This window comes from Carassius auratus, chromosome 38 (genome assembly GCF_003368295.1).
Source record: "Carassius auratus strain Wakin chromosome 38, ASM336829v1, whole genome shotgun sequence".
NCBI classification, from domain to species: domain Eukaryota; kingdom Metazoa; phylum Chordata; class Actinopteri; order Cypriniformes; family Cyprinidae; genus Carassius; species Carassius auratus.
In genome coordinates, this window is record NC_039280.1 from 18,618,566 (window position 1) to 18,631,976 (window position 13,411).

At 36.4% G+C, this 13,411-nt stretch overlaps 1 protein-coding gene across 1 annotated transcript; it reads right to left on the reverse strand.

The window, feature by feature from the left end:
• Positions 1-201: 201 nt before the first annotated feature.
• Positions 202-13,411, reverse strand: gfra1a (gdnf family receptor alpha 1a). The gene is made up of 4 exons (XM_026224573.1): positions 12,974-13,411; positions 12,160-12,462; positions 11,567-11,650; positions 202-494 (listed from the first exon to the last, which is right to left on the reverse strand). Exons 1-4 carry the CDS (start codon positions 13,011-13,013, stop codon positions 316-318), a joined length of 606 nt encoding a protein of 201 aa, XP_026080358.1. The 5' UTR covers positions 13,014-13,411; the 3' UTR covers positions 202-315.

Sequence of the window (13,411 nt, forward strand, 5' to 3'; positions counted from 1 at the left end):
TTCAAAATAGCTTGAGTTCCTGAAGAGGAACTAGATGTTTTCATGGTATAAAAAAGCAATAATCTGCTCATCTTCTTTTCAAGACTTTGAAAATATGTATTGGTTAATATTCATAAATCTTGTCTCAGTTCAACAGAACTCACTGTATTACATTTATTTTAGTCCGTTCACCTTCTTTTTCTATTCCCTCAGCCACCTACAGCAAAATAAGAACACAACCCCTTCTAACTGCAAATCCCAGCCATTAAAAACCTAAAAATCAGGGAACACAATGGAGAATGCTTTATTTTGTTAATAGCATGCACAGTCATCCACTTACTCCAGTTGTTTACAATGTATATAAGTGACGTATTTACCCAGAATAGCCCAGTTTGGGTGAGCCCTTCTGTTTCTACTGGGGTCTTGAGGTTCAAATGGTCTTGACCTGCCCTGGGACCCTCTCCCTGGGGCCACGGTGACAGGATTGCTCCAGGGACCGCCATTAGTCCCTCCCTCTGCAAAGAGACTCACTGTCCTCAGTAACTTCCACTTAGTCAAGTGAAAGTTATTTTAAAGGACGCCAACTGAGTTTAGGAAGAACATAAGGTGGGCTATATTAATTGGTCCTTTTAAATGAATTTTAACAAAAGAAGAATCTTCAGATGCTACTGTGATACATATTTTCTTTAAAATATGGCTTTAAAACAAGATTAAAGCCATATAACACAAAGCTGGAAAAAAACACAAAAGGACTTGACAACCTGGAACACCTAACAAAAAGAATACGGAAGCTAGTCAGACCAAAGGACCCAAAGACTGTGTACAACAATGAAGAAGATGCATTCACAGGCAAAGAAAAGGAGATGGCAAGGTTAAAACGGGGAATCAACATAAAGCAGAGGTGAGACAAAGGAGAATTATGGGAGTATAGTTCTAAACAAAACTAAAGCACAGGAAGTCTTAACCCAGCAGTTGAATGTATGTACTTCCTTAATAAAATAATAAATAGGATGTAAAAAATAGTATGTCCAAATCTGCAGTGTTTATGAAACTGTATGTGAAAAAAAAAGTACACTTTGCTTTCCCATGAGGCCATGGAACAGGAGTAAGAGAAGTCAAATAGTGCAAACAGTGATTTGGATGATTTATGGCAATGCCAGCATTAAATAAAATGAAATAATAACAAAATAAAAATGTTACTCAAATTGTAGTATGTAAGTTTAAAATTTAAAATCACTGAATCAACATGTTCAGTCATAATGTTTTTTTAAAAAAAAGACTTGCCAAGGCTGCATTTTTTTTTATCAAAATAAAGTAAAAACAGTAACATTTTGAAATATTATTACATTTTAAAATATATATTTTAAAATGTAATTTATTCCTGTGATGGCAAAGGTGAATTTTCAGCAGCCATTACTCCAGTCTTCAGTGTCACATAAGGTATAAGATGATCACTGTCACATAAGGTAACAACTGAAGGATTTGACAATGTATGTCCAGATTGTTGGAAGCAGTGCAATACAGAAAGGCCAAGATACTTTTGAGTGCTGTTGAGATACTCACTCCCATCACGACCCATAGCAATCAGTTACTTAAGAACTGCAAAAGTTAAATAAACAATATAAAAAACATATATACACATTAAAAATAGCAAAACCATTTTCTAGGAATTATAATTCAACAACAATGAGAATATATTTACTCTGCAGTCTATGAGATATTGTGACTAGGATTGATGGTAAATTAATGATGTTGTTGTGATCGTTGGAGGCCTTATTCTTCAATTTATATTTGTAGCATAAATAGAAGTGAAATGGGAGCAAAACAGAGGATTTGAGTGAGGGGGGTTAATCGTTTGTAAGACTGGGACACAGCCAGGAACAGCTGGATAACAGGGCAGCTGCTTTTTCTTTAATTATTTATTATTATTTTTTTGTAGGTCCTGGACGTTTGTGAAGAGCAGCTGTGATTACACGAACAGAGAGAATAAAACCGAGAGATGCACTGAGAGGAAGTACGGTGCGTCTAGTCTGGTCCAATTGTAGGTCATGAAGCAAAGGCATGATTAGAAGAGTCAGAGGCATGCTGAGATAAAAATCATGTATTAATATTTCTTTTCCCTCATAGCTTTCAACTTTCATTCATTTGCAACTTTTCTCATTCTTTCTATCACTTTCATGCCGTGCCAGGCTCTCTTTTCCTTTGCCACCAAGTGCTTGCCAAATCCTCTGTGAACCAGAGGTCTTGGTGAGATTGTGCTAGCCGTCTCCTCATTATATTGAAAGGCTTTAAACTCTGAGCGACAGACAAAATTTTCAAGAGACTTCCAGACAAAGCCATTTCTCAACTGTCTGGACAACGCTAACAACACTGGGTTCCAAAAGTCAGAGACCACTAATGAAATGCTTCTAATTTGCATAAAAAAAACAAAAACATTTAAAGCTGCTGTAGGGAACTTTTGATGCTCTAGCGGTTAATAAACAGAACTGCGTCTTGCGGAAGAATATCGTAGCCGGAACTACTTCTCTCTGTTTATGTCTATGAAGAATCACAAAGGTACTGGGTTACTCCGCCGCGGTACCCCTGAAGCAATCTAAAATAGTCCGAATGTAAACACTTATTATAGGTGCACCCTAGTGATTCAGGACAAGCCAAAGACACGGTTTGGAAAATGGATTCATGGTGTACTCTCTTTTTATATACATTTTGAACACAAACAAAGTTACGGACCGCAGCTCTGATTGGTTATTTTTTACCGGGAGCGATGGAGTTTCTGCAAATGGCAATAGGACCACTGGGAGGAGCCAGAGGAGCTTGATTTTTTCACAGATTATCTGTCTCATATTCTACTGTCAGGACATAATGACAGGTTTAACAAATATGTAAAAAATATTTTTTTTACAAAAGTTCCCTACAGCACCTTTAATACAGTTTATTTATTTAAAATTGCATTGTCAGGATAACCGTTTGAGTTAAATTGAGCTGATGTGGACAATTTTTTTATTCATTAATTTATTAGTATTCATTTATTCATTAATTTAGTAGTATCATTCATTAATTTATTAGTATTATTTTTTTTTAACATAGAATTCTAAAATGGATATTAGTTAGTATGCTTTTAGTTTAAATGTTGGTGTAGTTGTATAGCAGCTGTTTATAAATCCCTGTGTAGTTATTTACAGGATTACTACTTCCTAAAAGTCAATTTATTACTGTCTCCAGTGTGCATCACTCCCACCTGTTTAAAAAAAAAGAGTAATTATGTGGTTGCCCCGTCTACCTGCTCCCTTACTGGCACTTTTTGCTGTGGTAATTGTGTAAATTTTGCATGCATCTGTGGTGACTGGCCGAGGCTGGAGCTGGCACAGACATTGCCCCTACTGATTCCAGCTGTCAGCAGTGTCTATTAACAATGATGAATCACTCCCCCACTTCTCAATCCAATCATAGAGACCACAGCAGGCCTTAGATCTGGTCACCTCTGACTAAATGATTTTTGGACAGCATGGGGCGGCACGCCAGAGCACCCGGTCAACACTTTGTGTTAGATTACGCTATTAGCCTGCAGGCTTCTGAGCTTTACATCTTCCAGCCTGCCCTTGTAACTGTGGTATGTTACTCAAATGACAAAGCAAGACACACAACCACCACAACATGTAGAACTCTTTCTGTTTTTAGCAGCTCTTTGTATTCATACTGGCATGCTAAGACACGCACAGTAACTTCTTATGTTGTCATATCTGAATTATGATTAAACTGGGTCTCTTAGAGTCTGATCTATAAACTATAACAGAAAGGTTTGGCTCAGCTATGCTCAAATTAATAGAAACAACCTATCCAAATTTAATCAGTTATTATTATATTATTATTATTTTTAGTGTTGGTGTAGTTACTGTATTTTTTCATTGCAGGACAGTAGACATTTATGGCATTGCACCCATATATACACATCAAAGCTGTTAAAATTAAAAATTATTGAAATATTTTAATTTAAATGAAAGTGCAATAAAATGTAAATAATATTTATACAAATATAATTATCACAATTTTAGTTGTATTTATTAACGTATTATAAAAATGTAATTTTTTTAACTGAAGTACTAATTCTAAAACTGAATTTAAAATAATTTAAAGGGAAAAAAAAAGTAATAAAAATGACAAAAAGTACATAAAATTATTACAAGATAAAATAAAACTTATTCTAATATTAATATGTATCATAATAGAATAGAAACAATTCTAAAATAACACTGAGACACACGTACAGACACGCACAAACATATTTAACTTAAAATAACATTAGAAGAAAAACAATTTTACAATTAAGTGAAATTAGTTTTTCATGCTGTTATCAGTGAGAGTGTTTGATTTCCCTATGCTGTTCCTCAGAAGAGAGCAAAACAACAGCATGAATAAATTATGAAAGTGAACAGGGGCTGCCATAACACTAAAAACTTCAACAAACTGCAAATCTGCAAAAACCTTTTCACTGCCAGAGTCTTAGGTAGAACAGCTGAATATGCTGCCACAGCTATTACAGCTGCTAAAACACAGACATATGCAGTATCAGATATTGGTGATGTAGGCCTACAACTTTTGAAAGTCTAAAATAAACATAGAAAGCATTTCATTGCCAAAAATACTATACTGAATTGCATAGGTAGAGTTGTTACTGCAGCATTCTGCATCATAAAGTAGATACTATCACCTTTTTCATCTCTCTTTTCATCCGTGTGGCACTGCAGGTTAGAAGTCAAGGTCAATGGGTATCAATCACTTATCTTATATAGCTTTCAACTTTTCTCTTACCATCTCTCTCACCGTCAGGAGAATGTTTGACCTCCAGAAAGCAGAAAGACAGATGGTGGACTGGATGTGATGGGGTTATGTGATGAGCCCTGTGCAACATAAAATCTAGTTGACATCATGCTGTACAGTCAGTCTGTTAACATTTCCCTCAAGAGCTCCTCAGTCCTCCATTGAAGCCCTAAATGTTCGCTGCACGTCTCTACACTTCATCAATGGCATGTAGCCAATAACAAGCTCAGTGTTGACAGGTGAGCTTATCTCATAAAGGGGAACACTGTTAATCAAGATCAACGGCTTTCTATTAGTTTTGTTACCCAGATCGTACACTGGACATCACCTTGGGACCCAAAACAGTAAAAAAGAAAAAAGTAAAAAAATATTTAACAAAAATGACCTTTATAAATTGCTTTGTATATTAATATTACCATGTAGTACAGAAAAACATTCCAAGCTATTAACACCTTTCTAAACGAATTAATATTTTCTAATTGATGTAGATTCATTTATAAATTGCAATATATAAAATAAAAATAATAAATTAATAAAAGGTTGTAAAGAATAGATTAAAAAAACAATAATATGAGTACAAAAGTTTTAGTACAAATGACAGATGTAAGAGTATATTCTCAAGAGCAAAATCTTAAAATAAAACAGATTTCAGTTTTATTTTTTCCCAAATTCCGTTTTTTCCATTTTAATTTTTCTGGATTTAATTGACCTCCTTTTTAATGGTTAAATTAAATCGTATTAATCAAAAAGCATGTCTAATTAATTAAAATCATACAACGTATACATTTCCACATCAATTTATTAAAAGTTTAACAAAAATTACATGTTTATGGCCCTATGAAATGTTTTATTTTTTCTTCACCATAGGTTTTATTGTCACCTAATTCTGTGTTTTAGCATGTCTGATTATTTAAATGCATAAAAACAACTTAATTTATAAAACCATTTCTTAAAATAGCCTTATGAATTTTTTTGTTCTCGGAAATTCTGTTGTGTATTTACATTTTTCTGGTTTTCAAATGAAGGCATAAAACATTCATTTAATTTATCTTTTAATTAAGGGTAAAAAAAAGGGGATTTACTATAAAAAAATTAAATATGGAAGAAAAAGTTGTGTGTTACCCGCCAATCTAACTGCAATAGATGAACCATCTTCACAACCCAATCGTAAGGTATTTCCCTGCACTTTCAAGAATGGAAAATCAAGGAGCTTCTCATCAAAGTGGTATGGACAGTTTTCTTGGTTGAAGTACAGTTTAATTAAAGACGCGATTTTCTGTAGGGAGTTTGTTGTTATTTTTATTGCCTTTGCAGAATATTGCAAAATAAAGGTGTAACTGTTTTTGCAGTTTGTCTATTTTTTTCCACTCTATAAGGCTTTATTATTATTTAAGTCATTTAAAAAAAAAAAAATTCCTGCCTACGCCACTGCCGCAAGCGTCACACACACTTCCGTGTGTGTAATAAACAAAGCCCCGCTTCTGCTCCATTCATTAACACAGACATGCATAACATGCAGGATTCATATTTAAATATACCTTTCTGGCTTAATATTTACAGATATTAGTCCATATCGCGATCTGATGTAAGTGCAATGACCTACTTTTCATTAATTCATTTAAAAATTTGAAAAATTCCGTGACATTCCGCGTTAAACTGTAAATTCCATTGTTATGATGTAAATTCCAATTTCGTCTGCATTTTATGCATCGCGGAAATCATAGGGCCCTCCCTACATTTGAGATTTTATCTGACTGCTTGTATGGAACTGCTTTGCATTTCACTTGAGTTTTAACATGTCCTTGCTGTACTGCAACTGTATACATGAGCATTAGCAACAGAAAGATACTCCTCAGATCCATCTAAACGGAAGAGCTAAGGCGACAGGAAAAAGAGAGAAACAAAAAAATCGATGGTTTCTTGTACTCACAGCTTCAAGTTTCTATTTTAACATGGCTCGCTATTGATTAGCTTTCATATCTGAAGTCTCCCTGAGCAGCAGCTCACTCCAGAAGGATAGAAGAGAGTTTAGCAGAACAAAACCCAGAAAATAGAGGAAAGGAAGCTGGGAAATGATAGCCTGATCCTTTCTTGGCCTGCATGATCCACACTAACAGTCCCTGCTTAAACACGGTCAGAGTACAGTTGCCAACATGAAAGGATTTTGAATTGCGTGATGGACTTTCCCAGAACAGCACCGCGGTGCACAGATCTTTTATAGAGGGGAATGGAGGCTGACTTCGAAAGGTGAATTGTTTAAGGAGAGCTTGCCAAGTGCTGTGCTCCCACTCCCGCTGAAATGAAAGGAGTTCTGGTGCTCTGTGTCAAGAGAGGCATCAAACACCTGTTCAACAGAGAGCAATGCTGGGTCGGCAGTGTGTGGAAACAGCACAACTGTGCAGAAGTGCCATGTCTTTGTCAACATTAAATACTTGCTAATTAAAAACCCACACTACAAAATACTTGTACTATAATCTTATATAAATTATGTTCATGTTCTGCTGTCATGGTGAGTTTCTGGTGACCAGAATACTCTGTGAAACAGTGTGTTCTCAGTCTGGAACTGATTAACCTGAGCGCTGCTCCGGCACTAGCTAGGTGTTGACAGCTTCACAGCGTCATGTTAGTATAGGGATTTTCTGAAGTGTTGTACGGCAAGTTTAGAAGGTCATACCACTCACACTGCCTAAAGTTGACACCAAAGAGAAAGGGACTGCTAGAACCATCTTGCTAACCACAAAATTGCAAAGTAAACATACTAAATGTTGGGAAACAGACAGACAGATAGATGTGTGATACATATTCTGAGTGCTAGATGTCTTTCATATCTCCACAATGGCAGCCAAACGGTTGTTACAACAAAAAGCACTCCAGAGAGGCCACGAAACAACAAATGTATACAAAGTCTCATCCTTATTCATAGCCGTGCTTTCTGAAATTGTTAGATGTCCTGTTCTTTTTCTCATGGCTACCCCATCATTTAGGCAATTTCAGCCCAGCCAACTCAAACAGCACAGCAGACTGGCTATTACACTTTGTGTGTAATAGCCAAACCCCCTCGCCCCGGCCCCATTCATTTCACAGGGTCACTGAACGCTGAATGACAATTGGATGATATTGCCAAGGACTTTATCAACAAACTCCCAATTTTACAACATGCATCTTCATGACAATAATGGCTTTTGTTTTTTAAACTTGTGCATTTTTATTTCCCCTCGCAACAAGACTACACTACTACTGCCGAGACCAAGTTCAGATATTGTGTAACAGAACATGGTAGAAACAGATACTGCTGAGATACAAAAAGAAAGTGTTTCAGCATAGGAGAGTAAAGAGTGTTCAGGCGCTTACTGTAGTTTATCTTGGTTCTCCTCCTGCATAAAGCCTAATGATGTGGAGGTAATGCAAAGTCAACTCAGATCAGAAGACAAGAGAGGGCCAAATAAGTGTGAATAAACTTGCTGTGAAACGTGGTGCTTTCCTCACTCCTTTAAGCATACCATCTCTACTTACTAATACCCTCTATTTCCTTGCAGTTTTGAATTATAGTGAGAAATCCCACCCAGTTAAGATATCCCTTTTCTAAGGTTTTGTATAATCACACCTAAAACCTTCCACCACTATTGAAAAGACCAGCATACGTTGCCTTTTGAAAGCCAGTGTTCTGCTGTCCCCTCCGGACTTCTTAAAAGTACACCCATAAGAAAATTCTGTCATCATTTACTCAGCCTTTTTGTTCCAAACCTGTATGATTTTATTTCTGTAGAACATAAAATAACATATTTTGAAGAATGTTGTTGTTAACCAAACCAGTTCCCAATTAATTCCTTTTTTTTTTTGTCCGTACAATGGAAATCAAAGGGAATCAAAACTGTTTGGTAACCAACATTTTTCAACAAATGTTCTTTGTGTTCCACATACAGATTTGGAACAACATTGAGTAAATGATGACAGAATTTTCATTTTCGGGTGGACTATCCGTTTAAATAGTCTAACCGGTAAAACACTCAAAAACTTCATTCAGGCCATGTGAACGGGATCTCAGTCAACTCCCCATCTAAACAGTTTACATTCCCCTCTCCTCACCTATTTGTTGATATTTCAGGCCATTTAGAAACAAGACATCTGCATTTATGAGTAGAGGGAGACACACCTGCAAACCCAATCCATCTGTAGCAGCTCTACTATAGAAACTAGAAACTATGACCCCTGCGTCACCCTGTCTTTGGATTTGTTTTATTGGCATTGAGGCATATTAGGGCACTTCAGGCAAATAAGGGGCAATAGTACTAAGAGAGAGGAAGCCCTGCAGCATTCAATAAGCCATTTAATCGAGTGGAGAGCAGACATCGATACAGGTAAAACCCAGCAGGATACTCAGCAGAAAACAGACTGGGGGAGAGGTAGTTTTCATGTGGACTCAGTATGTTTCTCACAGGCAACACACAACTGTGCTCAACACCGCAATAGAGCACAGCTGTGTTTTATAAAGGGAGGCCGTAACATTAACATAACATTTTGCGTCTGGCAAAAATATTTTAATTTATTTTATAATATGCTGTCAGCGATGTCATGAACGATATATACTTTAGTTATTTAAAGTGTGGGGTTTAAAAAAAAAAAACTGGACCACAAAACTAGTCTTTAGTTGCTGGGGGTATATTTTAAGCAATAGCCCAAAAACTTAGTATGGGTCAAAATTATAGATTTTTTTTTAATGCCAAAAGTCATTAGTATTTTAATTAAAGATCATGTTCCATGAAGATATTTTGTAAATTTCCTACCGTAAATATATCAAAACTTAATTTTTGATTAGTAATGTGCATTGCTAAGAATTCATCTGGACAACTTCAAAGGCTTTTTTCTCAGTATTTAGATTTTTTTTTGCACCTTCAGATTCCAGATTTTTAAATAGTGTATCTCAGCCAAATATTGTCCAATCCTTATAAACAATACATCAATGGAAAGTTTTTTTATTCATCTTTCAGATGATGGTTTTGTGGTCCAGGGTCACAAATGGCTGTTTAAAAATGCAATTATGGTAAAAAGTGCAGACATGTTCTATTTCTGAGATTTATAGCTGTTAAAATGATTATCTAATATGACATAAATTAATTATGTAACACTCAGCTAACAAATTAATATTCACTCTTCTAAACTACAGTATCAATGTAAAATATTAAATATTATATAAGGTATTAAGTATTGAAATTTATATTCAAAGGTCTCCTAAGTTCAATTATTGGCCAGACAAATTAAAGATGCAGTTCTATAAGTGCACAAAATGATCATAAGCATAACTATATTGCTGAGACAGTTAGACTCCCTTATTGTTACCATATCTCCACCATATTAAAACAAACACATAATGTAACTAAATCAGCCCAAACAGATTAACATGTAAATTTAATTAAAACAAGAGTTAATCTTTAATCTTCTAACTGTTAAGAAGGAAGTGATAATAACTCTGTGACCTACTACTCACACACATCAAGACTGTAGTCTGCTTTGTCTCAGTGTCTGTGTCATAAATCCCCATGTAGGTGGGGAACTGATTCTCCGACTGGCCTGTTCTTAGCTGTGGAACTCAGCCGTCAATCAACATAAAAAGCTTTCCAACAGGGAATAAAGAGCACCCTCAGACTTAGAGCACTCTTCCGTAACTTTCTGCACGCACAGCCACAAAGAGAGAGAGAGAGCGGGAGGGAAAAGTAGCAAGGTACATGTTATTTTAATTACTGTGGTGTTTACCACCTTATTCCGGTTCCCTAAGGGAGGCTCTACCCAGGCTTTGTGGTTCTTCGCTTTCATTATTTTGATTGACATGACTTACCAGTAACATTGCATTTGGATGGTTTAAGTTTCCTCTCAAGTTTAAATGTTTTTTTTTTTTTTTTTTTACTATGAATCTGTAACAGCTGGGAGTCAGTCGCTGACACTCTTTCACACAGTAACCATTATCTATAAGATAATTATTTTTTTTTTAATCTGTCATAAATCATGCATTTCAAAAAACATTTAAAAATATTTATATGCAAGTTGGTAATTAAATTAAGTGTTGTTCTCTTTCCTTTACCCTCTCTGTTTAATGTTAAGAAAATAAGTTGCTGCAGAAAATGAAAACTTTCAATCCGACTTCATCTGGTGCTGCTAAACCTTTGCTGTCACCATCTGTTTTGCACACCTTTGACAGCGCTCTATTTTTTATTTATTAGGGCCCTCTCCATTCTGAAGTAGGGAACAACATTGCCACCTAGAGGATGATCCAAGCCAGCATCCAGCATCTCAGGCCAGATTCGCACAACCCCTGCAAACCCTTACAAACATTTTGCCTCAGTATCCTAAGCCACATTTAAAAAGTAACTTCATTGCAGCCCCTCCCCCAAATAAAACACATTCAAATGCTACTGTCACATCAGCAACACCTCGCATCGGCTGCATCCCCATACCAAACTATTGCATTTCCCCTAGAGTTGGCTGAAGTGGACAGCATTAATAATGGTTCACTGAGCACTAACCATGAACATTCAGAACTATATCTCCCCATGCAAGATCCAGAGGATCAGAGACCAGAAGATAGCATGCATCCACAAGGGCATATAGAGGAAAAAGAGGGAGGAAAACAAGTATGACATGGGAGGAAATACCATTCCCACTTGTTAAACTACACCAAATCAAAGGCTTTTTCCACATAGCAATAAAACCAACAGTCTTTATTTGATCCACTTGTTGTTAAAACAAATTAAGCAAATAAAAAAGCACATCCTACCTGAATAGATGGGAGCAAGTCGAAATATATCAGAAAGCCGGCTGTTCACAGGCTCATATGGAGAATCCTCAAGCAAATCATTCCCTGTAATATTAACAAATAACATGTGACTAAATACCAATAATTAAATTCTACATCAATTATGAAATCTTAAGTGCATCATAAATGTAATGATTAAATATGAGGGTCAAACTATAAATCTGTTAGTTGGTATTTGGGTCATTGATTCATGAGACGTATTTACATTTCCGGAGGCAGTTTCTGGTTGATTAGCTATACTGGTCAGTTGAGCCCCCCTCCAGCACACACACACACGCATATACTCTAACATAAAGCATCAGATGACCTCCTCACACTCCATAAACTTTAATGGACACACTTCAGAGAGGCATTTGAAGACTTTACAGTGACCCTATCTGATAACAGAACCCAGAAAAGCAACTTCCTTAGCTTAGTATTATTGGTTGCTAAGCATTAAAGATAAGCAATGTAAGAAAAAAAATATCATTATAACTTTATAATGCAATTTGAAGCTAAATATGGCCACAGATTCATGTCTACAGTGCACCGTAGAAGAAGGCAAGTCCGCGCACCCTGTAAATGCTGATAGATCCCCCAGTAGATGCGCAGGCAGTTCTTTTCTTTCTTCATGCCTCTTTTACAGCGGCAGTTATACAAAGGGCTCTGCTTTAGAGCGTCCAACGCAAGCCGGCATTCATCCTTCGCCTCCACTCCAGTCACCATACTGAAGTTGGTCTCCCTCCCCGCCAAGCACTGCCTCATAGTTCGATACTTTGTGCTGCATCCCGGCTCCTTCAAACACAGCTCGTTCGCCTTCACACAGTCCAGCCGGTTTGAGCTAGTAAAGTAAGACTCCTCGGCGGATAACAGCACATCTGTGGAGGACGACAGTAGAAATAAGCATATCACGGAAAGGATCGAGTTTTATTGAAATGCCTCAACAATTAGGCTACTCGAGACTGTTACAAAAGACATAAATAAATAAATAAACATTGTATTCGTTAAAATTGCCTACTTATTTTTATTTTTGTTCTTTTTTTTAGTTTTTGTAGGCTACATGAAACATTTCTAGAGTTGATATTGTTCAATATGATAAGGATTGAATAAACTTAAGGTGCTTTAAAGATTAGAATACTAACACAAGAAGATTTAAGCAGACTTAAGGGGAAAGTAAAACAGCTGATCCTCGAAAGCTAAAATATGCCCTAGTTACGAGACAACTGTAACATCACATAGACTAGAATATATTTATATATTGGACAGAATCAAGACTACAATATGACATCTGAGTTTTAATCTTAAATACAATAATGCGCGTCTGTGTATTGCTGTATAATTTTCAAATTAATCACTGAATAGTCAATGAAAAATCGCATTCAAACTCACCCAACAGTGGTAAAACCATGTAAATCGCGGCGAAAATCATTGCGTTTTTTTATCCGTGGGTAAGTTCTTTCAGACACGCAATTTATTGTTTTGGCAATCAAAAGAATAATCCTTTCTCATTCAGGTCCATTGAAACATCGTTGGTCACAATATAGGCTACATCCAGAGTAGGCTATATAAGAAGAAAACGTTCCGTAACCTGGTCCAAAATTGTCACTAGCCTATATGGAATGGTTTCTTGGGTTAAGACTCATAGACAACGCAACAAAAAGAAAATGAGTCGCAAGGCAGCAGAATAAAACTCCAGCTCTCAAGATAGTATGCTCGTGAGACTGAGCGCGCGACAGCACTGTGGCATTCAGTTGCGCTGTAACCCAAACCAAAAACCACACGCGAAGCGCTTCTACGTGCAGCACGACAACAAGACAAAGACGTCCA